This window comes from Eupeodes corollae, chromosome 2, assembly GCF_945859685.1.
Source record: "Eupeodes corollae chromosome 2, idEupCoro1.1, whole genome shotgun sequence".
NCBI lineage: Eukaryota > Metazoa > Arthropoda > Insecta > Diptera > Syrphidae > Eupeodes > Eupeodes corollae.
The window spans coordinates 113199114-113227066 of NC_079148.1; the positions used below are offsets into that span (position 1 = coordinate 113199114).

Genomic DNA, 27953 nt, shown 5'->3' on the forward strand with positions numbered 1-27953 from the left:
CCAAATTTTTTTTTTCAGTTTTATTGATTTAAAAAAAAAACCGTTATATTGATTTTTTTCCAAAAATATACCTGTTTGGTATCACGTTACAATCTATTATATAAAATTTAATTCAAGTCTCTAGCGTTTTTGGTTCGTAAGATATTTAGGGTTAACCAAAATTTTCACCATTTTTTCAAACTGCTATAGTAAAAAAACCACCCACGCAATTTTCTTGAGAGCCCTTTCTGCATCTTTCTGCCTTATTATCTGTATAACAAAATTTATTTGAAGTCGATATCTCTTCTGGTTCTTGAGCTATGGACAACGAAAAAAACGTCGCGAACGTACGGACGTACGGACGTACGGACGTACAAACGTACGTACACACGCACGCACAGACATCTTTCTAAAAATCTTTTATTTCGACTCTAGGGACCTTGAAACGTCGAGAAATTTCAAAATTTTCAATTTGACAAATCGGACCCATTACAATAACTTCCTATGGGAAGTTAAAAATAAATGATTTATTTATGTCTACTTTTGAAACCCCAACATTGAAAACTATGTGCGATTCAGTAATACAAGAACTAATAGAATACTTCACCTACTCAATAATACAACTCACTTATTTTATGTTTGGTACCTCAAATTTAAACTATTGAATTGCCGGGCTGTGTTCAAAGTTTCGTTTTTCTCTCAAATTAAAATATCCTTCTAAACAAAGGTCGAAAAGTGCTTATAAGTTTCAACCCTAGCGCGATTAAAAATTGGTAAAATCATATACGTGGGTTACTTTAAATAGAATTGTAAGTGTAACACACATTTGATAAATTTTGATTGAAGAAAATCAAATCACTTTTGATTTAGCTTCTGAAAGTACATTTGTAAATGACATTTTCGACACTAACTCATTGCAAATGATTAAAATTATAAATTTTAAGTAAATAAACATTGAATCAAAGTATAATTGTTTTCGAAATGTCATGCACAATGAAACATCATGTAAGCTGTAAATGTCACTATAAAAAGTTCCAAATAAAAGTTGATTCTCTTAGGTCTTTCCTTTGAATTAATAAGTAAAATTTAATTTGAAAAGACTGATAGCTAAACTTTGTTTTCTAAGCATTTTTATATCTGATCTGGAGGCTTTGGGAATTCATCAAACATTGAGTCTAGTGCTGGCGAAGTACAAACTAGAATCAATATTAACAAACTCCTTAATATTTATATCTTTCAGCACGACCTTATTGCATCCTACTTTTCACAATCCGGCACATTATCATTACGAGAATATTTTTGCTAACAACTGATTTATTTTTGTTTGCTAATCAGTTGTCGTTTTCAATTAAAAAGCTTTGAAAGTTCTTTATTACGAGGTTCTCCAAAATTAAAATAACTATTTTGTTTTTTATAACATTCTATTGCAAATTAATGTTTAATTTAACTACGGTATAAAAATCGGTTTCTGGTTTTGTCTTCAATATAATATGTATCTTCTGTAATCATTCCGAAACCTAAGCTAAAACTCTCAATTAAATATTTTCTCAAAGCTTCTCTATTCCCGAGTTAAGAAAAGATGAATGGTTTCTGTGAATTGGTGAAAAAGGTTTTAGTAAAGATTGCAAATTGCAGTTAGTAAAAAAGGAAGGAGTATTAAATACTTTCATATAACGCAGATGCACACAATCAAAATAATAAAATCAATCATGTGTAATTACCTCAATATTACTTGCACCATTTTGATGATGATGATGATTATTATGATGCTGATGCTGATGTTGATGGTGCTGATGTTGGTGGTTGCTGCTATCTAATTTCTTTTCAGCCGATGGACTTGAATTCATCTCGACAAGATCCAAACCATTCTGGGTGTCTCTCAATGCAGCATCCAATGCTTCAGCAACTTCAGCAATTTCAGTCAATTTATTTGTGATCGCGCTCGATGCCATTTCATTTTTTCCAGTTGGATAGACCAAAGATGATGGTGCTGCAGCAGGAACAGGAACAGTAGCAGCTGTAGTCACAGCTGCAGCTTCAGCAGCACTTTCTACTGCAGATGGTGCACTTTCGCTAGGAATAGAATCAGATTTTAGATTTACATCTTCAACTATGGACTCTTGATCGTTTGCACGGCCGCGACGATCATCACTCCAAGTATCTTCGCTTTTCTCGCTATCTCCAATTCCCTCACCACCGCTAGTGGTAGAAGACCGTGATTGCTTAAAAAATTCCTTGAATCTGGAAAACATTTCCGATTCTTACGTTTTTCTTTTTAAGTTTTTCCCCTCGATTTAGAATAGAACTATTTATTATCTGGCAATTACTATCAGTCGGATTTATATTTTTAATTAAAAAACACTTTTGTCTCTATTTTTCGTCGTTCGTTTGAATATGTGGAAAGGGTCGACGAGAACGGGGACCTAGCTGTTGTCAGACTTTCTATATCGCTGTTGGATGTTTGGTTTGCGTTATGGGCGAAATGCCAGATCGCGCGTATTTTTGAAGCTATAATAATGAATTCGCTAATCACAGAGCGCGTAACATGGAAAAATTGTCGCACGATTAAAATAAGCAATAGTAGCAAGTGCAGCAGGAGATGCAGAAATACTTTTCTTGGACGGTAGCAGCAGTAGCACTTGAAAATGAAAACGCTGGTGCCGAAGACGTCATTGCACTTTAGCTTAAGAATAACATGCCACACGCAACATCAGGGATGATAGCTGCTTGGCTGGGCGGCGACTATGACGACGAACGTTGACGACGACGGTGGCTATAGCGATGACGTTCACGGTGGCGACAACAAGCGACTAGTGACGACTGCACGCGGCAGAGACGGATATAAGGAGACACGCAGCGACTTTTTTCCTTGACAATTTCACAATGCCTACGTTTGGCTTGGAGTCTCTTTGGCTCTTGTGAGGGTATTTATAGGGCGCTAGAAGCAATACGTATATGTACTTCAAAATGAACGTGCACTTCAGGGAATGCTTATTATATACGTTGAATGACGTGCGAGACTATTTGAAAATATTATTATTTTTTGTTTTAGTTTTTATTTGAATTGTATTTCGTTCGAGAGGGACACTTTGTATAAACCCGGGCTGCCTTGTGTTTTAGATATCTCTGTGGCACTATATACTCTGATGCTGATCTACGCTGGACCGAACACGAAAATAGACTGAGGAATGGAGCAAAGATGGCTTTTTGAGAATTCTGTCAAGAGGTTTTCTATTTTGCCCCAAAATATTTACGTTTGTCTTAAAGTTTTGTCTATTCTTCAAATATTCTAAATGACAACAGAAAAGTTCGTTCTATTTGTCTCTCGAAACCGTATTCTACCCGAAGCAAGGAAGGTAGGTATAGGTATACATGAATGGTTTGGTTTTTTTCTTTTGTATATTTTTAGTTTTAGTTTTTTGGTTTTAAAAATTAAAATAAATAAACCAAAAAGTAAAAAGATTTTAATGACAGATGTTTTATTCCGGAAATAAATATTTTTATGGCGCATAAACACTAATTTTTTGTGAATTTTTGAGAGTTATATAAATCGGAAGCTTTTAAGACCGCAGTAAAATCTTAGGCATGATGTGGTAATTTTGGAAATAATTTTGACTATAAAATTGTATTTCAATTAAAAAACAGTGATTGGATTTGGATTTTGTTTTATACCTTGAATATAAGTATTATGTCTCCGTTTTAGGCACCAGCAGGCATAATATTATTTATTATTATTTATTATTTTACACTCAAATATTAGTGATTGCTTTATTCGAAAGGACGTAAACAGTCAAAATTTAGGTTTTCCACTCTTGCGTAACAGCTACATTTTTAAAAATCATACGAATCAATGAATTATGAAGATTTAAAAAATCAAACCAGATATTAATGATATCATGTTTGCTAATGAAGTTTAAGTTTAATCTCAAGACGTCCTTACTCATAGATTTAGAAATATGAAATTCTGGTAACATTTGTAGTGAAACTTTGATCAAATTTTTGTTTAAGTTTCAAGAAATGAATTTTGAAATGAGCTCATATTTTGAACATAATAAAAAAAGACAAACATCCCTTGAAACATGTCTGAAACTTAGATTTAAGAAATGTTGTGTTTTTGTGATAAATCTAACTTTGGTTGTGTTGTTAAGATGTTGGTCGAAAGCAGGGCCAAACATACCAAAAATTTCGAATTTTCCGTCTTATTTTTTTGTGGTTTTAAACCTCATAGACAATTTTTGTCAATACAATACTTAGGCTACTCTTGTTTCAGGTTTGAATACTTGTTCTTCGGATGTAGGCTATCAACGGCAGCGTATGATAAACTCATTAAAATTCATCTTGATAGCATTTCCATTAATAAACAAAAAGAGTGTAAGACTTACAATAGGTGGTGATTTACTGGTATTCTTTGTTGGGATAGCTTAACCCAATACTCAGTATGAACTTCTCAACTCCGAAATAAAAAAAATAGAACTGAACTTTAAAATTTTGAAGATCTTTAAAAGTTAGGAAAAAGACTTTTAAAAAATCAGTGTTTTTTCAAGAACTATTCGATTAACATTTACTTGATATTTTAATTCATTGTATTAATTGTATATTGTATCAATTATATGTTACCAATATTTTCAAAACTCTTGGAACGTTTGGATATTTTAAGAATTCAAACAATTGTGGAAATGATGGAAGAAAAAAAGGCATAATTTTCTTCAAGCCAGTTCTTTATTATTGTTTTCAGTAGAATTTTAGGAAAACAAAGTTTCGGAAAACAGAAATAAAGAGTTTGAGAAAAACCAACTCCTCCACAAAGGTTTTTCTTCACAAATTTTTACTCAAATCCGATCGCCGATAATCTCCATTTCCAGATGTTTTCTTACCAATTCTTCATGAAAATTGCATACTTTATTAGTTTTAGTTAGTTTTTTTTCGTGAAGTTAATTTTAATTTTCACAAAACTTCTTCTATTTGGGTTTTTTTCTTATTATTCTGACAGGTCTTCTTTCAGTTGTACAAATTGTCAATACAAGAATCTGTCTACTGCCGAAGTGTTTTCTTTGGAATTTTCTACTTTATTATTTATAGAATGCCAAAAAACACGGGTATTATCAAAAAATATTGAAAATTTATCAGTAGAATTATTAATTTCGGGGTTTTGCTGGGTTGATCGTTAAAAAAAAAACATATTTTAGAAATAATAACACAAATAACTACTGGAGTGTATTGGCACTGTTAAACCTTCATCTTGGTTCACTGAAACAATCTTTCGAGCTTTTGAGTAATATGTTTGTAGCAAACAAGTCACGTGATTGAAACTTAGTATAAACATTTTCTTTTAGCTGCTCTATAGCACAAAATACCTCTAAGAATAAATGTTAAGTTTATGGAAGCTTGAAGTTCTCAGATCAAAACTATTGTACTTATACCAGATAACCTCCTTAAAAAATTAAGACATTTAAAAAAGTGCGTATACGCCTGATTGAACCATTTTAACTTTGGTCGTTATGTATCATAGAATATAATCATCGTATGACATTTTAAAACGAATCGAAGTCTTCAATTTTAAAGGCTGACATTTTGGAATAATATCTAAAAATCTCTAAGTTCTACCTAAGATCCCATTTCTGTTAGTCAATTCTCTTATCTGAAAAACGTCACTAAATTTGCTGATATTAGTCCACCGAAAACTAATTACTCTCATGCTCAGCAATCAACTATTAACCACTAATTAATCATTTCATAAGAATTAACAATTCTTCAGATGCAATCATGTTTAAACTCAACTTCTTATGCAATTACCTTCCTGTCATAAAATACTAAAGAACCTCAACATACATAATTAACATTAATTAGAATTTGCATAATGTCATGTCATTTAATTGCTATAACAATTCTGATTACCCTCCAATAAAAAAAATTATTTTTATTTCTTGAGAACATAAGAAGAAAACAATAAAAAAGAAAAATAAAAACAACATAAAATATTGCGGTAAGATGCGCGTGTGCAATGTGTTTGCCCCCCCTGAGAGTTCATTGAATCTTTTATGCTTAGCTAACATCATCAGATGGATAAGCCACCAGATGAAAATATTATTACAGTAGGTATAAAAGGTATGATGAAAGCTCTTTCGAAGCACGTTTTTGTTTGAGAATTGAGAGGCATCGAAAGTTGTTTCTACACACTGGAATACTGCGGTGCATAAGATCGAAAGAAAGTTGTTCCTCTTCTGTCAGAGATAAAGTATAAAGTACCACTAACCACCATCTCTTCCACCTTGCTATCATTTATGAAAATGACCTTTCTCTCACTCTCTTGACAATACAGGGACGGATAAGGCATTTTAAGAAGCCTTTAAAGGGCCTGAATTCTACTAGAAGCCTTATAAAAATCTTCTAAAATCTAATTTCTGCTAAAAGTTTGTAATATGCACAATTTTTAACTTCTTTGAAAAAGTCTATAATCCAAGGCTTTTGACCGGTTTTTTCACATTTGGTTTTTAGACTCCGGGCACCTATTTACATAGTTTTATTTACATATATATTTATTATACACCAGTTAAAAGACCATTTTAGCAACGATGAGCCTTAAAAACTCCTGACTTAACCAGCACTGTATCATTATCATTATCATAGCAAATAGTACTTGGCGTTTGGAGAGCAAATCGAGAAAAGCGAATAAAAAGCAAGATCGTTGGCAAATAGTAACAATCCGAACAAGAAAACCAGTTAATCTTTAAGATATAACCAAAAGAGTACAGAAAAAGTACCAAAACTGCCACACCAACTTTACTAGCTGGAGCTAACAATTTCCGACCATACCATACCTGTTGCCATCATCCGAAGTAGTATTATTGCCCTTGGCATCATCCAAGACGAACGGCTCTTTAAGTCGAGTTTTCAACAATCTACCCAGCCGCACCATTCGACCCACTTCGACTAGGAGTCGTTCGCGCAGTGCTAGATACTTTCGGAGGCGATTGCGGCGACAATCGGACTCCTCAATTTCACCTAGAGAACACACAGAGATTTTCAGGTCATGCAACTTGTTGCAATACTCTTCGACGCTACGATGAAAGACGGCGGACACTCGGAGGCGGGTCATGTGCTCCTGACTTATGGCTTGTAAGTTGTGCCAGGTGCTGCGCAGTTGGTTGGACATTGTTTTTGTTGCTTCCGTATCCAATTTGCACGATGTTCTAAGAGCTTGTGACGCTTCGAGCAGTTGGCAGCCGTAATGGTAGATGCTCTGTAAAAGAAAAGAAAAAAAAATAGAGGAGAGCTTTTAGATGCGAACACGTATTATTATCACGGATATGGTTGCCAGTTTGTTAAAACTTTTGATCACCTTCTGTCAAACTGTCAAATACGATAATCAAACATAAATAAGATTTCAATACATTGTTGTAGATAAGACTCATTTTGACATTTCATCATATTATTTAGACATTTAATTTGACAGCTAGGAAATTGACATTTCTTATCTTCTCAATAAATTTTGTACAGCTGTCAATTTTCAATTTCTCTTTGAAATTACGTATGATGTGTTTCACACTGGTCGACTCATTTTGACGTTCCATTAGTTTACTTTAAAAAAGAATATACATTTCTGACTTACCTCCAAAAGCTTCTTTGAAAAAATCTGGAGAGAGGTAGATTAATGGTGATACCACCTAAAAAGCTTCTTATGCCTAGCTTAACTGACATCCGTCAAATATTTTACTTGCGAGTAAATAAAAATTATTTATCAGCTGTCAAATTTAATGTCAATAAGTAGTTAGTCGATAGATAACTCAAAACGGGTGCTTCAATACCAATTTTATTTCTATTTCTCATTGAACCCTCGAAGAACTATACGAAGTAAGTTCCCAAATACCTTAGAGTCTTATAGTTAGTATTTTATTTTCATCATAGTAGCAACCATGTTTACGGATCAAGTTAAGTTAGTTTACAAATGATTCTCCCCCTCTCTTAACGTAACGGAATTAATTTAATGTTTAGCATATAGCGGTGTGCCAGTTATTAGTGTGGCCACCTTTCCACACTCCGACCGCTCTTCCAACTGAGGTTCTGCCTTTTGCCATTGCCATTAGAGGAAGGGGCAAGAATGAATAGTTTGATCTAAATTAAATGAATGAATGAGGAAGTTGAGTACTAGATAATGTGTATCTTAGGATCATTTTACGATGTTTGGGGTGATAATAATTTCACACCGCACTGAAGTTCTCGGGTCTATCTAAAGTTGGTTGAATGGCAATGGATAACCATCGGACGGCGACGACGAAGTTAAATAGAACTGATGATGTCTTGTTTGTTCATACACCTGCAATTTAGATTCTATTAAGGTGTAGAGGCTTAGTGTAAAATAGAGAAAGAGGCTCAACTTGACGTTCAAATCAAATTGATAGCTTCAAATGGTTTGCGGGATGTTTGAAGTAATTTTGCTTTATAGTAATGTGATACAAAATTGAAGATTTTTATCTTAAGTATCCAGGAAATGAGCATTTAAGTCATCTATTTAAAAGATATAATATTTTCATAGTTGAGGTGAATATATGTACATAATTGGATGAATTTCAATGATGACCATGACATAAAATTCATTTCAGCTACATAATTTCCATGGAAAATGTTCCATTTAATTTAATTTTATAAATTAAATAGACTCTTGAATTAATAGAAATAGTTATAAGGGCAATATTAAATTGTGATTTGACCGCATACTATTTTCATAAGAAAAATTTTACCCAACTTGACAACTTTGAAAAATGTCGCACACTTCAAGTAATGACCACACTTACAATGTTAAAATATGTTTTTAATATAGATTTTTTTAAAAGGTTTTATTCTGATTTGAAAAACAAAAGGCCACTCCGCTACTTTGCAGAACCGTGTTCTTTTTACAATTTCTATCCAATATGGCACTAAAAAGATGGGATGCGTTTTAATCCTCATTGATGGATTGTGTTCAGCCGAATGACATTGTGCTAATTAACGTAGTCTCTGATGAGGTGAAAATGGGCCTAATCAATTGTGATGATTTTTCGATGAAAGTCCGGATCATTTTCATGTATTTAGACACGGCGGTGATGTTGATCGACTACTTGATTTTTTGTGTTAATTGGACTTTTGAAACCTTAATACCTACAAATCAAAAGGAGGAATAAACAAATTTGTTTCGTTATAGATTTCTATTTTTCGTATCACTTACTTTTCCTTTGAGGAAATTTTTACCAGCATTGTAAACATGGAAGGAAGTTAAAGTGGTTCTTATACCCAAAGCAGGTATATTTTCGCAAGTCAATCCTAAAGATCTACTACCTTTAAGTCTATCATCATTCCTTCTTAAGACCTTAAAAAGAGTGATTGATATCCACTTAAGTGCAATTATGTGTACGTCTCAACATTCCTAGCGTAAAGGTAAATCGGGTGGAAATGGCGTTACAGACCTCAGTACGCATCATCAAATGCTCCCTCGACCATAGAGAGTTCACTATGGTTGCCTTCCTTGACATGGAGGAAGCTTTTAACAACGTGATACAAGACTTATGTGTACGTCTCAACATTCCTAGCGTAAAGGTAAATCGGGTGGAAATGGCGTTACAGACCTCAGTACGCATCATCAAATGCTCCCTCGACCATAGAGAGTTCACTATGGTTGCCTTCCTTGACATGGAGGAAGCTTTTAACAACGTGGACACATTTGCAATAACATTTCCAAACGTAGAGAGTTTGCTTGGGGAGTTAATTCATTTAATGCTCACTAGAAGAATAATTAATTCAAAACTGGGCAACTCTTCTGCCAGAAGATTCGTTAGAAGAAGGACACGGCAAGGTGGTGTTCTATCCCTTTTCCTATGAAACCTAGTAGTAAATGAAATCCTAAAGTGATTCCCTATGCGAATGACGTTCCTATAGCGATTTCAAGACAGCATATTTAAACCTTAAAAAAACTCTTACAAACTGCCTTAGACAGACTATTACAAAATCGGATTAGATCTATTTTCGAGAAAATACAAAATTCCATTTTTTAACCTTCCCTAAATTAAAGGAATCCAATTGAAGTTCTCAGGCGAGTCTAAATATTTGGCTCTTATTTTAGAAAAAAAAATACTTATCAAATAAATAGGATTAACAGCAGTGGATTAACAACAACATTGGCCACTCCGTAATTCTTAGGTATTTAAAATCAATTCCAAAGCACAGAGACTGCAATTCAACAGAAACTTCCAGATTTCTATACCTTCTAGATCTTTCTAGAAGGATAGGGCATTCCTGAAAGACGAGTCAATCCACTTTTATACAGATGGATCGAAACCAAAAGGAGAGGTTGGTGGAGGTTTGTTCTGTGAAATTAAATCTCGCATTCCGCCTTCCTAATCATTGTAGCGTGTTTAAGGCGGAACTTTTAGCGATAAAATAAGTCTTGTCCTGGCTTAAGGAAAAGGTGGTATCAACATCTGATATCTTATTGATTTTCTTAAGGCCGCTATCAAATCTCTCAACATTTTCTCTACAAATTCTATAACAGTCCTATAACTGTTGATAATATAGTTTAAAAGAACTGTCAAAATTTTCAATTTGTCAACTCGGATCCATTACAATAACTTGTTATGGGAAGTTAATAATCAGCCTTTCACGTTTCGTGAGGGACTGAAACTCGTTTTATTTAGCTTAGAAGGAAGCCTCAAGATTCACAATGGACCATTAAACTGGCCTAAGTGTGTCCTATTCCATCACGGCCAGCCACTTTAAAGTAACTTAACCTACTACCAACAGCTCACATTTGTCTATCAGTTCCACTTTTTCTGGCCGAGAAGGTTCTTGTCGATGAACCAAAAGTTTTGTTTCACTTTTAAGAACTGTGTGTACAAGATTTCAAGATTTTTTTTAGGAAATTTTAACCATTTTATTTCATTATGGCAAGTATTGTTCCATTTTTAGTAATGTGTTATTTTTCTTTGTGAAGTGCCAAAAGACTTCAGCTGCAAAGTTTATTTTTCTATATTAAATATTGTTTCATGTAAAGATACAAATTATTTAAATTAATAAAACAATTCATTGAATGCGTTCTCTGTCATGCGTTCTTTGGAACGAATTGGCTGTGATTCTGGAACACCCTATATAGTTTTTGCAACATCATTAACAGAGTAACTGAGCTTTTGTTCAACGGAACAGGATATTCTTATTTTGATCTTTTTGTGCAAATAAGCATAATTACTCGTATTGTTTAAGAACGTGTTATTGTATGACTCGCAAAACCGAGACCAGAACAAAAATTTGATAAATTAGCAAACCATCAATTTTGATTTGTTCTTATATTTTAATAGACACAGAGAAAAAAACATGTTACCCATTCTAAGCCCGCAAACGAATGCCTGAAGCACTCCGAAAGACCATTAACCTCTTTTCTGTATAATTTTTCAAGTGTCAATACCTCTGGGATATCTAAGAGTATACCAGAGCGCACTAAGCTTTGAACATCTAACCAACAAAGCAATAAAACTGTAATTACTTAAATTACCTGCACTAACTAACTGACCCAAAACTGTCATTCTTCGATGCACATCTGTATCAAAATCCATCCCATCGACTTGTTGTGCCACGGTGCGGCGCTGTGGATGGCGTAGCGGTGAACATATACCAACCTGAGCAGCGAGCAAACCATCAACATAACCATCACCTTGAAATTGCAAATTGCATGGCAATCAGCAACGGAAATCAGCACAAAACATCCACTTCCTCCACAGTTGTTTTTGTTGTTGCTTATGTTGAGTTCGGACTCTATTTATCATGCCACCTGACCAAGCAGACCTCTCAGACCACCCCATTCAAAATGTACCGTTTAACAAACCAACCGACCGACGCACGATGAAGATTTTGATGGCGCAAAGGCAGAAACGTTGTCGCTAACGTTGGTCGTTGGAGTTGTGAAAAGATATAAAATAAAAGAAACAAAACACCAGAACTCACCTTTCCAGTTTCTTGAAATGTCTGCAACTCATCTTTCTGCACCTGAATCTCGTGCACATTGCAGCCCACATGCGAATGACACTTGATCATGACACCGTACAAGTCGTCCATCCATTTGATGGCCATTCGGGCGTCCAACTCGTACGTGTGGATGTGTGTCACCTGCTCCAAGGTAAGTTTCTGCAGTTCGACGCTGTCGATGAAGATGTTCCGCCTGGCTATTGTCGTATCCAAAATATCTTTGACATTCACAATGTCATCGCTGTAATCAATATGCAGATCTCGGCCGAGGGCATCCTTAACGGGCATTGACAGCATGTCGCTGAGTTTTTCGCCCTCCTTCACCAATTCCTTCTCAAGGGCCTCTGAGAATGTTTTGGTGGTTGAATTGTGGTCAAACATGAAATTGAAGATTTATTAGTTCAAGACATCGAGAGACATAGAGACAAAGCCAACTTACCCAATCCCACTTGACTGTCCTTTAGTTTCTGCAAATTCCCTGCGGCCGCCTCGAGATCCTCGACCTTGTTTCCCATGACTAGAGATTCGAATACTGAGGTGGTGCGGTCGAAGTAATCTGTAACCAGCCGATAGAATCGCAGCGATGTGATTAGGATGTTGCGTCGCTTTTCGAGGCGCGTGGCAAAGCTGCGACAGACGAAATTCATGAATTCCCGCTGCGACATTAGGTCCTTGTAGGCAGGACTGGCAGACTCCTTGGCCTTGCTGTGCGATTCGATCTTGTATAGAAGCTCCGCATAGAAGCCGTAGGTTTCGCGACATTCCATCTCGAGTGTTTCATGTTCACGGCGCAACTCCTCGCATGCCTTGAAATCACAGCCGATCGTTTGGTTGCGGTTAAGCATCTGTTCGGCTGTATTAAGGATCCAGTTTGTGACGAAGGCAACGCCTTCTTCGAGGGCAGCCACTTCACGGGCTTCATGGACACTCTGTTCCAGGTCACGCCAGGCCGATCGAATGTCGGTTTGTTTCTTCTGGATGTCGATCAGCAGCTGCTCGGTGCGTGCGCGTTCGTTCGCCATGTCGGGTGGCAACCTGTGACTATGATGTTGGTTGCTACTACTATTTGTGGCGTTCGAACTGATGGAATGTGAGGTTGGCACAGGAGAAGTTGCGGTAAGGTTGATAGTTCCAGGCGAATGCTGTTCGTTAGCAGCAGCAGCACCAGCAGCAATCGTGGACAACGATGAAGATGATGGCGGTGGTAGTGGAAGAGATGTCGTCATTGGTTGCCATCGATAGCTATCAGTGATCCGGGTTAACAGTCGATTACCTGAAAGATATTAAGTGAGCTTGTGGTTAATAGTGGATAAAATAATGGTGATGATGGTGATACCTCTGAGGCATCGGTATTTCATGCTATGAAGAATTTTATGAGATTTCCTTATGCTGTCTAATGATAGCTTGGAAGGTGGCAAGTGTTTTGTTTGAGATAGGTTAAAAGTATAAAGGTGGCGTTGGAAACAAGCGAAAATAACCCTTAGAGTACAACTCTATGGTTTTTCAAGAAAAAGAAAGGATTGGCGAAAGTTGTATCATTTTTTTTTTTGAAAAAGAAAACCAAAAACTCTAAGCACGGTATACAATACATGTAAGACATTTCAGAAAAAGCAAACTTAGATTAAAGAGTGTAATACCAGTGGCGTGATGGTAAGTGCGTATAGGATTGTCATGTCAGAGGTCTTTGGTTATATTCCTGCCTGTGCCATCTAAAGTTTTTTTTCTTTTGCACTGCCTTTTGCGAGGAGTTGACAAATTTTCCAAGTGTAATTGCCTTTTGGATTAATGACAACATTACAAAAAAACAGGAATGGTTGAGAGTTGGAAGTCAGTTGTATTCAATATCATTACAAAAATATTACATTAAGACGCATGCTAAAAGTCAAGCTAACCAACAGTGTTACGGTATGTCAGGATCCTTGAGAGTGAAAATATGGAGGGTTTAACAGTGTGAACATAGGGTAAAGGTACACACAATATTGAACTAATTACATTTCAAAAGTAAGAAATTGTATCACACAGATATAAATACAATACTACAGCAAATACGATTTACAGAGTGAAGTTATTTAAGCAAAAAACATACATTTTGAAAGCTCGATAAAAATTGTGTTGAAACTCATATGCAGTAAAAAGATTATTCAAAAATTGTCTCTTAAATTTACTACCTAGGGCTACGTCTTCTATCTCAAGCTGTAACCTAGTAGTCTATTGCACACTGTTGTTGAGAGGTGTTTAGTATCAGGTAGAGTTTTATCTGGCGACAACTGCTTTGTCACACTGTCTGGTGACAACTGCTTCGTCAGTCTGTAATCTAGCTATTACTGCCATCTTATCACATTTGCTATATCAGACAGTAAATCAGTAACATCTTCTACTTCAGACTTTAGGCAAGTTGTCATTAGAAACTTATACTGTCGAATAATTTTCTATCTCAGACTGTTGTTTAGAATTGCCCTTTATTTCAGACTGTAAGTGACTGTTGTAATTTGTCTCAGTTTGTAATCAAGGAAACGGAGTCTAGTAAATTTCATGAAATAAAAGAAGCTTATATAAACAAAGGAAGAATCTTGGAAAAATACATTGCACAAAATTATTAAAGACAATAGTAATAAGTTTGTCTCTGTAATTTAAAAAACTTTAATATAACTTTATAAATTTGTCTCATAAAGTTCAATGATCCCAATATAATACATAACAATCAAACAATCTGAAATAAACGATTGTTTCATAACTCTTAATAAATCTGTTTCCAATTGTTTGAGTTACATAAATAAAATAAAATTACTATTAAAATTAACAACACATAAATACGAGTACAACCCACGAAAGTACTTCATATTTATGACATGAGTCAAGTAGGTGGGAACCTATACTTAAACTTTCAAGACTATGACTTGGGATTAAACAGAAACAAAAAACTAAATGGAGCAAGCTAGGCTCATAATTTCATAACCTCTATACTGCCGTACCGTGACAAATGAAATGTTACTTGCTTGGGCAGGCACCTTGAGGAAAGATAGATATGAGTTGAAAAACGTAATTATTTTTAATTTTGTCGCAACGGCAACGACCAACTTTATCTGAGCCTATTTATTTCTATATATGTTACTTGGCTCTTGGCCTCACCCTACTTCGGTCTTACTTTTTTCATATTTGGAATAAAATTAATACCTTTAGTCTAAGGAAGACTTTGAAGTTTACAGATAAATTTAAATCGGTAGAAAAGTGTCGGTTTTTTCCCAACGATCATCGCCGGAGGTTTTTGCGAAATCAAAGGAACCCGTTAAATACCATCAACAGCTAAAGTTGACTTTTGTAAAAGGAGACTAAGAAATCAATGGATACTGGCAAGTTAAAGGGTTCCAAAAAAGCATGATTTAATGTAGCTTTGAAAATTCTCCGGTAGTGTTCTTTTAAGCAATAATTTTGTATTTGGAAATATTTTATTATAGCTGATTTTGTTTGACTTAAAAGCACGTTTCTGCGACTCATGGGTTACACTTTGGTAACGCAAGTTATTTTAACAAGTTTTAAGGAGACAAAAAATGTGTACATTTTTTTGTTTGTAAATAAAATATTTCAACGTGACTTCACTATTTCTTTGCACAAACGTACAACATATACTTTACTCATATACATATATCTATAGTATTTACTTACCTGTATCTATCGTGTCAGCTATCTCAGTTTGTACTTGAGAGTAGATCATGGCGCACTGCTTGAGCTCCTGATCAGCATCTGAAGGTCGCAATGATTTACTGTCCGAGAGTAGAACATGCAGATTCTCAATATCTTGAATAGTTCGATCGAAAGTCTTACGGAATTCATCGATTGCCTGATGTTAAATGAAAATGAATGATGATCATGATGGAAGAAATAATTTCTACGAGTCTATTATATGACGCGACTCTGTTGTTGACCTACCTTTCGATTTTGCAGCCATAAATCGTGATTGTATGTTAGTGTACCACCTAATTCCTCTGGCAAATTATTTATATCTATATATTTTGAGATACGACTTTTTGACACAACAATTGGCTGTAAAAGAAACAGATACTCGTATGAAGAGAAAGTGATGCGAATTGAATTTTTTTATTGCGATCCAAGATTGCGTGTTATTTTATTCGAATATACGTACTTCTTCTTTTGTGTGGGATTTGGCACATTGTTCAACGTGTTTCTCCCAAAATCCTTCGGATCTGACTAGAAAAAGTGTAATTGGTGTGTCTCCGAAGAGGGAATAAATTGTGCGGGAATGTGTGCGAGTTATTCGAGATGAACAGCGTTGAGCGTCTACTATGACCGCAATGCCTTTGCTGAGAAGTTCGGAGCTTAAATAGAAAAAAAAATATAAATTAAACAAATTTCAATATTAAAAAACCATAATTTGTAAACTTTCTAAATTTTAATCTAGACAACTTCGGAGTTATTAAAATCCTAAAATAAATTTGAAATGTAATACTTTTATTTAATTTTACCATAAATAACCTGGTTATAAACTTATATTAACAAATAAATGGTTCCTAAATGTACTCAGATGTCAAACGTAAGTCTGATAAGAGTAACGTGATTTTATAACAATATTTAATTTTATGATAACGTTGTCAATTTTATCTAGGTTAATATTGGGTGTTTTAAACTCCATAAATTAATCAAAATCAATATGTTATCAATATCATTATTTTGTATAATATAAATGTTCGTCTTATTCACCACTAACAACTGAAAACTGATTTTACACTCATTGGCACCACATTTTAAGCAATTGTATTTTTAAAGGGTACTTTAAAATGTAAATCCTTTGTTAACTAGTTAATATAAACCCACTTATAGTTAAACCTTTTACATGTTTAACTTTACATAGTTTAGGTAACAGTTCGTAAAAAGACTTTGTTTTGGTCTTTTTACGAACTGTTACTTGAACTATGTAAAGTAGCACATAAATGTACAGAGTAGAGAACACAGCACCTTGAGAGACTAGACTATGTAAGGTGATAACAACACAAGACATTAATGCAAGACAGAAGGACAGAAGAGAAAGAACAACAGACAGAAAGAACACAAGACAACAGCACGCGGTAGGTTTCGAAACGGTCCTCCATCTGTCTACTAACCAAGCTCACAGATGCTTGATTTCGGTGATCGATGACAACAGAAAACAGAAGCTTTATCAGTGATTAGGCCATTATCTCTATAATGATCTAAACTATCTCAATTAAATTAAAATTATCAGTCTTTTATTTTTCGTAAGGGACTGAAACTGGTTTCATTGAGCTTAGAAGAAAGCCTCAAGTCTCATGTGGTATTACAATGGGCCAAGTTAGTGTGTCAACCTAACCTAGTAAATATGTCTTTATCTATCTATCTGCATAAAGCTGAGCACGTCAATGAACAATTCTTTATTCGTTTTAGACACCTACCTAACTTCACAAAAAATAGGCTATCGCTTTACAATTTAAACACATGTTCTTCCTCTTTCTTATCTTCTTATAATATATTTTCCATCCTGGTTCTTCCAATATGAAATTAAAATAAAGCTATCCAAAGCAAAAAGCATCAAACGAACTAGTTGAATACACAAACAATTGTTTTCGTTAAGTATGCATACAAGTATTTTTCATTCCCGGAATAAGTTGTCCTAAGATTAGTTGTGTCTTGGGATTTTTTGACAAATCAAATGGAATTTATATCTTTGAAGAAAAACTTATTTTACAGATATATTTTTAAATGTTATATAGGTACTTTTTTAAACAGACTCTTTGCATACAGGAACAAGTTCGTGCGACCCAGTCGTGCATTTTATTTCATCTGGTAGTTTTGAGAAATAATGAATTGCCAGTTTTTTCTATACAAAATAAAATCCTAAAAAAAACATTACTAAAAGTTTATAAAAAATTGATTTTACACCCTAATATTTTTTCAAAAATTTGAAATTATGGCTTTTAACTAGTTGATTCTAATAACAAACAGTATTTTTAACATTCAAAAAATTGTGGAGAAAATCGAATTGACAGTTTTTTTTACATAAAATTAAAACCTAAAAAAAAAGTTTGATAAAAAAATTAATTTCGCCTCAAATATCTACAATTACATATTCAGTAAATTGTTTATAAAAATCCAAAACTCCGTTTTTTTTTCATAAAAAATTAAAATCTACAAAAAACAGTACGCAAAATTGTAAAAAATTGAAGTTCGGTTCTCGATATCTCATGAATAATAGAAAATATTGACTTCGAATTAGTTTCATCCAACTAATTTGTATTTGTTTGTATAAAAAATAAAAGATTTTAAGAAATGCTACTAAAATTGGTAAAAAGCAGTTTTCGACTAAATATTTCGTCTACAAATATAGATTTTGAAATCAAACTATTTCATCAAATGCAAAATGTTGTTGGTAATTTTCAATTTTTTTTAAGCATAATTCAACTGACAACTTTCTTAACAAAACACGAAAAAGATTTTTTACAAGGCAAATCGACAGAAGGAATGGGAGGTGTGGGTCGCATCCCGGCCTATTTTTTTTTTTATTTTACTAGTGTCAAAGCACCATTGTTTTTAATATACAATGTATTTGTAGGCAATATCAGCTCTTGCCAATTAAATATACCATTTTTTTAAATTTTATTACAATTCGTATTAAATCCATATGACTTCTTATCATATGAATCGAATTTGATTTTATTATCTAAAAAACAAAATATATTCCCATTTCCCAACCAAAATATTCACTCGTTCTTCATATATGGGTGAAGAAAAAAGATACTCCGAACTTACAGACGGACATACCAACGTGCGCAATATATGTATATATTTCTACAAAACCATTTTTTTAGAATCTATGGATTTTAAAACGTCGAGAACAGTAAACATTCTAAAATCACAAAATGGGACCAGTCGCAATGACTTCCAATATAAAGTTAAATATACTGAACTCCATACAAATTTAATATATTTTATGTGGTTATTACAAATGTGGGTGCAAAAACACTATAAAAATTCATATCATTTTCATCACAAGAGAAGCCCATCTTTGTTCTTAGTCATCTTCAGTCATCCTCAGTCATTCTTAGTCATCTTCAGTCATCCTCAGTCATTCTCAGTCATCCTCATTCATCTTCAGTCAGCCTCAGTCATCGTTAGTCGTCCTCATTGATGCTCAGCCATCCTCAGTTATTATCAGTCATCCTCAGTCATCCTCTGTCATCCTCAGTCATCTTCAGTCATCTTTAGTCGTCCTCAGTCTTCCTTAGTCGCCCTCATTCATCCTCAGCCATCCTCAGTTATTATCAGTCATCCTCAGTCATCCTCTGTCATCCTCATTCATCCTCAATCATCCTCAGTAAATTAAATAAAAGTTCTAGTTCCATAGTTAAATTGAATATATTTGAAAACCCAAGTCGCCTTTCGTTTGAGAACTTTTATCTATACAAACAATAACAATAATTCTAATGTGAAAGTGCACACACTGAATTTATGAGCAGATGCAAGAGGGCACTTAAATAAATTTAAGATCATTTAATAAAATACGACTGATTCTTATGCTGACCTAATTATGCAAAGCTTTGTTTTATTTATGTTTTTAAGATGTTAAATAAATGTAAACAAAACAAAATCTCAAGCATCAATAATATAATAATTAATTCGGACAAAGTGAAAACACATACAAAACTTGAAATCGGAAAATTTCCGCTTTTTAAACTTACCTAATATTAAGGTCGTTGTCGGTAGAGAGGTCTGTCTATTCCGTGTTTCATAAAAGCTTTTAAATCTCCTAAATGTTTGCTCGTCTGGTTTTGGTTAAGGTAATTATTATGTTTTATTTGTTCAACCGAAATACCGGCTTAAAAATGGAAAACCATTTAAAGTGAATTCAAATATATTTTCTTCGTCTCCAAATTGTTTGTAAAAAAAGATCAAAACATGAATAAATTTAAAGGCACATATGTATATATGTAAACTTAGCTCAATATGTATAAAGGTTCAACAAGAAACCTAAATATGGAACTAATATCGAATTACCGATTCCAAATTATAACCAAATCAATATAAATTTTATTTTTATTCTAGGTATAAATAAGTTTATAAATGTCATTAGTAAGCATTTCCGTTGTGTTTGTCTTTTTTCTGAAAATTTTATGTTGCATAATCAAAAAGTTCTACTCTAAGCCGTAATAAGCAGATTTGTATGTTTTTTTGTATTTATTTTTGATTTAAATAAAACAAAAAAACAAACCGAAATTTGCGAAACATATTTTCAAATATGGAATATATCTATCAACAATATATACAGCAACCTACAATAAATCAAATACAAATGTCTGTCTGTCTGACTGTTTGTGTTTGACAATGGATGTATGACAAACAAAATATCACGAGAATATCTGTTTTTATTTCTATTTGTTTATCGAAATAATTTCAATTGTAGAGCAAGTTTTTCATTCCAATTGAGTGATCACGTCAGCAGCAATGGAACTTGGAACGTGAAAATTCTACACAGTTGAGTTGAGCCGAACGCGTTGTTGGATGATTTGTTAACAATCGTTGGTCTACTTTATGTTTAGTTTTAAGGTTTAAGACTTTTCCACATTTAGTTTCGACTTCATGCCATTTGAAATCGTGTCAAAGTTGGATAGCAAAAAAGATACAAACACCATTCTATGTGTTAAAAGGTCACACCTAAATAGTTTTTGGAATTTTGTTTTGCTAATATTTTAATCCTTTCACTTTGGCAAACAAAAATACCCATAATTGACGGTGCTAAAAACCATAATTAACATTAAAAAGAACAATTCTCATCTCAGCCAAAAGTTCTTGGAAAAAACGAAAAACTTTTATCTTATACCTGTTTGGACGGAGGCCGTTTTACTCACGGTTATTAAGATATGTCGAATAGGGTCAGTTATGGAATCGTGAAAATTTGACCTTGAGATGTTCAACTTTTTATAGTTTAGAGGTATAGAATTTTTAGTTAGTTTTTAGTTAGTTTAGTTAGTAATACTATTCTAATTAACGAAGGTTTGAACAACCATTTCAAATTTTATACATTTGTTTTGAAAATCACGGTTCTGTTTTGCAAATTTTGTTTAATGAAAAAGATCACTGTTGGTTGAATATATAAGTCACTAAACAAAACTACAGTATTTTGAGTGATGATAATCTTGAAGTTAAAGTTGAGACATTGTTAAATCCACAAAAACTACTTTTGCTACTAAAAAAACACCCTTTAAAAGAACAGAATCTTACGACTTCGTTATCCTACTTTAAACATTTATTTGGTGATTTTTTTCTCTTTTTAATATTTTTTTCGTCATATCGAATGAATTTCTAATTTAATTCCCGACTTTGGAAGCTGGAGAAAGAATAAAGTGTGAAGTTCCAAAAAACACAACAACAAAAAAGAAGACAACATGAGAAAATACAAAAATTACACTGAAGTTGAGTTTAAACTTTTGGTATCTTCTAAAGATACCTTTACCAAACCTACCTACTTTACCTATTTCTATTGATGTCGTCAGATCTCAGATGTTTGCGCGGTTCAATGATTCCATTTCCATACCAATCCCATAGTGTGAAAGGCTTAGATAATAAAATGTCTAACGAATGTTATTTTTTTTCTTTTGGATAAAAATAAAAACTTGAATATAAGATTTGAGTTTAATGGACTACCTTTATCATTTGATTGAATAATTTTTATAAATTTATAATGAAATCAGCTTTGGACTAAGATATTAAACATTGAAAGGTTTAGGCAAGGTAATTGCGTTCTAAGTGAAATGATTAGTATGTACGTTGGTAGTAAGTAGTAAAATTCGTTTACAGGTTTAAATTGTTGTGTAATGAAAATTTAAGTGCTATATTTTTATGGTAAACATAAATAGTAATGAAGTTTATTATTTACAAATTAGTTATTTGACAGTTAAATTGTTAAACATAAAAACACATACATTTTGTGATAATTGACAGATTTAAGTCGTTTTAATTTACTTAGAAAACATCTGTCTATTATTTTAAAATAATTCAAATTTTCCATGAGTTTTATAAATAGCAATGAAGGTTCAGTTGAAAAAAAGAGGCTAGGATACGACCCACACTGATAAATCCCCATACCATCTGCCGATTTGTCTTGCTTAAAAGCTTTGTAAGTTTTTGGGTGTTTGGTTTAAAAAGTTGTCAGTTTAATTTTTATAAAAAAAATTAATTAAAAAATATAAACAGTATGTTGCATATGATGAAAAATTTTGATATGATTTTTTTTTTGCTAACGAGATTTTTGCTCGAAAACCGTTTTTACCAATTTTTCATATTGACTACCGATAATTGTTATAATGTAGTCAAATTATATTACGGTTTTCAGAAAATTGACTACCAAATAGTCAATAGTTTTTACCAATTTTTTTTTTTATAGAAAAAACTAACAGTTTAAATTAAAATTAAATAATATTGTTGGCAACAATATTTTGTATAAGATAAAATTAGTTTCAAGCCAATATCTTAAATATTAAAAAAGATATTTTTGTCAAAAATCAATTTTTACCAACTTTTAGTAATGCTTTTCAGATCTATATTTCTATAAAAAATGTCCGTTCCATTTTTTCAAAATTTAACTAGATGCAAAAACGTTATTCTTCATATCACACAGTTATTTTGAAGATAAAATCATTTTTTGTTCGTAGAATATTCGAGATGACAGTTATTTTTTTTCAGTTTTTTTGTTTACAAAAAAAACTTTATATGTTTTTTTTTTTTAAAATGTGCTTATTTGGTGTCATGTTACAATATCTAATATGCATTTTAATTCAAGTCGTTAGCGTTATTGGTTCTTGAGATATTTTGGGTTAACCAAAATGTTCCTTTTTTTTTAAATTGCTATGCTAGAAAAACCATCCAATCAATTTTGTTGAGTGTACGAAAAAAAAATGTATTTGAAGTCGATATCTCTACTGGTTCTTGAAATATGAAACAAACAAACAATCTTCCCAAACGTACGTAAACACGCACGTAAAGACATTTCTCTAAACATCATTAATTTAGAATCTAGGGACCTTGAGACATCAAAAAATGTAAAAGGTTGCAATTCGAAAAATGGACCGATTACAATAACTTCCAATGGGAAGTTAAATATTAAAAGAAAGTTATAAAATGTTAGCACTAAAAGGCCTTATAGCCCGAACAAAAGATAACATTTTCATTCAAAAATTAAATATTTATATTTAATAACAATTTCTCCCTACGCATGTTATTTTTCAAGTCTTTATCAAATCGATTTGTAATTGCTCACAATTATAGAAAAACCAGCGTAAAAAGACTAACTAACGACTGGGTCGCATTAACTTGTTTCTTTATCCAAAGAGTCTGCTCAAAAATAGTACACATGTATATTTTAAGATTTAAAAATATACCTGCAAAATGAGTTGATAATTCAAAATTTAAATGACATTTAATTTAAAAAGAAAACTCCATTATTCATTTTTAATCAACAAACAAATATTGTTCAGAAAATATTACACCTTGTGGGTTTCTTTGATCGGTTAGTTAGTTCTAAAACTGTTCTATGGGGTGTACAATTCTGGAACAATTCAAAAATATGTTTCTTATATTTAAAGAGCCCTATTTAAGAATACAAATTTAGAAAAAAAATTTTAAAAATCTTTCTAAACGTTTTTGGGACTCTTGGAATTTACTATTTTTGATTAAAATATTTTTATTTTGACTTCAGTTAATTTTTACCTTAAAAAAAGCCTAGCGAGAATCAAGTTAAAACCTTTATTTTCAAGTTTGAACTCAAAAACCCAATGGTTTAGGCAGTCAGATGCTTTTTTTACTACTCTACCATCGTAATATCATTCGTTTGACTAAGATTTCGAGTTTGAAATTTTTACAAATACAATAATTGCCATATACATAGTTTCTTTATTTGCTTGAATCTTTTTTCGGAATTATCAAATATTGAATTATAGTCCAGTGAAATAGTAAGCTGAAATTAATTTTTTTTTTTTGAAATGTGTAAGTCTGAAATCTGAATAATAGTACCCGGTGCGATGGCTGTCATGCGAGAGGTCCTGGGTTCGACCTTTGCATATGCCACCTAAAGGAATTGACAAATTCTACAAGAGTTATTCTTGTCATGAAAAGTGCTTTCTCAAATTTTCCGTTCGGATTCGGCTTAAAACTGTAGGTGCATTCCATCCCTGACAACAGTACTCGGACACAGGAATGGTTGAGAGTTGTCAGTCACTAGGCCCTCATTTTCAAACGGACTGTTGACCCACCCAATTTATTTATTTTAATCTAAAATTCTATTATAGAATTCTACGACGACGGGGACCATGAGTTTTTACTACACAGAAAAAAAGTTGTGATATTAACAATCGTCGACAATCAACTTGAAATTTGGCCAAATTATCGTATGACTACTACAAAACAATTTTCAATTGTCAATTTAGGGTAGTCAATATGACAACTGCGGTAATCAATAAAACAACTTCGGTAGTCAATATGAAAAATTGTTTATCATATTGACTACCGATAATTTTTATAATGACTATCCGGTATCAAATTAGATTAAGGTTTTCAGAAAAAATTGTTTAGAAGTTTTCAGAAAAAAAATTCATATTTACTACTGCAGTTTTCATATAGATAAAAAAAAAACAAAATCCACAACCGGAAATTGTTCTATTGACTGACTATCGTGGTTATCGAGTAAAAATTGACTACCAAATAGTCAATAGGATGACTTTTTTTGTTCTGTGCACGTGCATAACAGTCTCTTGTTCCTGCTGGTCCCACAAACTTGTGACTTATTTCGTAAAAAAACTTATTTTCAAAAAAAAACAAACATTGCGCTGCACCTACACACCTACTACTTTTGTCATAAATTTCAATATTTTAAGCGAAAAACAGCTGAAAAAAATACAAATGAGTGAATAATGGATGAAACACAAACACGCATCAGATCATCGAAAAAATTGTGGATGTAGCTTACACAGCATATCCTGAGTATGTTCAGCTCATGGAGCAAGAAGAAGCGCAGACTGAGAGACGTTGGTGGTTCCGGGAGCTTAATCTACGGAGAAAAAAAATTATAAAGCTTTTCTATATGCCAAAAAAAAATCATCTTTTCAGATGAAGCTCATTTTAATCTTGGCGGGTATATAAACAAACAAACTTGAGGTCAAAGCTTCATTGTTATAGCCTGCATTGAATTCCTATGGCTGAACTCGTAAACGTCAAGCGAAACTGAAGCGTGTTTGTGTTTCAGCCATAAGAATTTCGGAAACTTTGTAGTATGATGTGGTTTTAAGCTGTTTCTTATTTCTTCTTTTCTTTCTGTTTTTTAACTTGCCCTTAAAATGTCCTATTTCGTAAGTTAGAGCTTGTGAATATCCCCTTTTACTAAGTGACGTTTTGACAAATCAAAAACAATATTACAAAAAACAAAAAAAATAAACATAAGTGGTTTGTCTTAATCAAGTTTGGAAACAGATCTGTGAAAGAGGTAACATAGTTAAATATTCTTATCCTCCTAGGTACCTTGTACTCAGCTAATAAAAGCTGATATAAAACACAAGGGGCTATTCCCGTTTCTATCAACAACACGCACACAGGAATATTAATATCAGAAAGCGCAGGTTGCTCTTATTAAAGCAGGCTAACATAGTTACGGATAATACATTCTTCCATAAATTACAAGCTTTGAAATTCCTTCAAAAATACCTAATATTTCATAGTTATCAAATTATTTACATTCTCTTTTCGCATAACCTACCTAAACAACCTTCTAATATGCTACTTTTCTTCATTTCTGTAATTTAGAACTGCTAAACCATACTCACTATAGGTATTATGAACGTATGCTTTCGTAAAACTTACCTTAACGATCGTCTTATGTACGAAATGCATATTTCTATGCAATTTCTATTCCACAACTGTAAATCGTTTATTATGCTGACCACAACCAGTATCCTGCCTTCACGATCAAATCCACCTGGTAAGTAGGCTGCTCGAGTTAGCAATGCGTTTAAGACATCTTCCTCCATGCCTTTTATATATCATATACCTACTAGATATAGATATTGTATCTTTATTATTTTAAAATGTTCTTTTTTTGTTGCTTAATTTTCACAAAACAAAAACAACACACACGTCCGTCGCGTTCGTCTTAGAGGTTGTCCAGGTTTGTTTTATCGAGTTTAACTCCGACTAGTTATTTGAAATCTAATAGGAGACAACAAGTTGTAGAAAAGAAAAACACAAACCAAAAATATAAAAAGGAAATCTAAAAAATCAAGTTCTACAACAAATTAGCAGTGCAACAAATAGGCACTCACTGCACTGCACTTCACCACTGCAACGCTGCAGTACCACCGATCACCGAACACCGATCAACGATCACCGATCTTCGTATCCTTCATATATGCTTCACCGCATGCGCTTGCGTTCAAGTTCGAAGCCATCCGTCAAAATTCATAAGCGATTCGGATGTAGGTACATCATGGCTTCAGCTCACACTCACTTCCCGCCGCCGACGTCGCGTCCGGTTATCATTTTGAATTCAAAACAAAAACAACAACAAAACACTACGACCAACCGACCAGAACTTGGCAATTTACAGTTAATAAACTAGACCATCCATATCGTATCGTATCGAATGGTATCGGTTGGAAAAATGAAAATTATGCTCACGTTCGTTTGGTCAAGCCAGTGCTAGACTAAAGGCAGAGCAGCGTTTTACCATTTTTGAAAAGCGTGTGCCCATAAGATACCTATTTTTTTTTGTAAGTTTTGTTTTTGTTAGTATCTACACCACGACCATATATGACAAACTCGTCAAAGTTGGATGTCGTGCGTGCGTTCGGCCAACGACAGCCCATCCAGAGCCCCTCACCACCACCGCCGCTACCGGGACATCACTTTTATAATATGTTGCAGCTTGCAGTTTCTGATGCTGATGCTGATGCAGCTGAGAGTTGATGCTGCAGCAGCGAGACGCGACGCGAGAGAGAGAATTAATGATTAAAATTGAATTGAAATCTTTGGAAAAACAAGATTCTTAGCGGTCGATTGCTTCCGTATTGGATGTCGTTCTACGCGTTGTCGTTGTTGGTCTGCGTCGCGTCGTCGTCCAGATACGACAACTCGAGTAGCACACCTTTCCATTACCATTACCATTACAACCAACTAGCTGCTAGCGCTATGGAATGCAGTTTTGTTTGCAGATACGATTTACACTTTTTTCAATTTTTCTTTTAGCGACAGGCCAACGATCATATGTCACACGGAAAGCCTTTATTTACACCTCGAAACGGTCTTGTACAGATACGAGTATAACGTTACAGGGGGCGACGCTCGCTCGTTCACTATCTCGGGCACACGCAGTATGTGGGACTGCTGTTCCAGTGCAGTTGTTTTAGACGTACAGCAGCGACCAACAACGAGAACGGCCGAACGTGAACGTTCAACGATCAACTATCAAATTACTGCAACATTTTCACAAAAGTTGTTGTCCCAATTTTCCATCAGAATGTTAATTTTCCTCCATATCATCGGGAGAGCTGAGCCGTATGGTGGGGGGAGGGGGGGCCGACAGCACAGAAAAAAGAACGATAACAAGTTTTCACGATATATAAAACGCGCGGCAATGAGTATGAAGCTGAGAGCAACTACAATAATACTCTCGACTTGAAAGAGATGCGTGGTAACATTCGTCAGATAAAAATTTAGATATATTTGTACCTTTTAGCTTAGCCTGGAAGACCGATCGGCACAGAGTATGAGAAGCAACTAAACGAACCACGATCAAAGCCCTCCTAACCGTCATCAGGCGAACTAGCTTGCTCAAAAGCTTAGTGAGTTTCTTTCAAACCTAGTTCGATCCAACAAGCTTTTACGATTTAGCTTGATTCACCTGTCGAAAAGTCTGTAAGTCGGCGTTAAGAATTAAGATACCTATGCCAAGTTCCATTGATGAGAGAAACAATCTAAGTTGA

General features: G+C 33.7%; 1 protein-coding gene across 1 annotated transcript in view; it reads right to left on the minus strand.

Annotated features, from left to right (window-relative positions):
• The window catches only part of LOC129945191 (titin-like), a 270413-nt gene extending 244128 nt beyond the window's left edge, over positions 1–26285 (minus strand). Inside the window, 8 exon segments of the mRNA XM_056054849.1 lie at positions 1701–2239; positions 6793–7219; positions 11944–12308; positions 12404–13237; positions 15628–15802; positions 15892–16005; positions 16106–16298; positions 25837–26285. Of these exon segments, the coding sequence (XP_055910824.1) occupies positions 1701–2239; positions 6793–7219; positions 11944–12308; positions 12404–13237; positions 15628–15802; positions 15892–16005; positions 16106–16298; positions 25837–26003 (2814 nt within the window). The 5' untranslated portion in view covers positions 26004–26285.
• Between the last annotated feature and the right edge of the window lie 1668 nt (positions 26286–27953).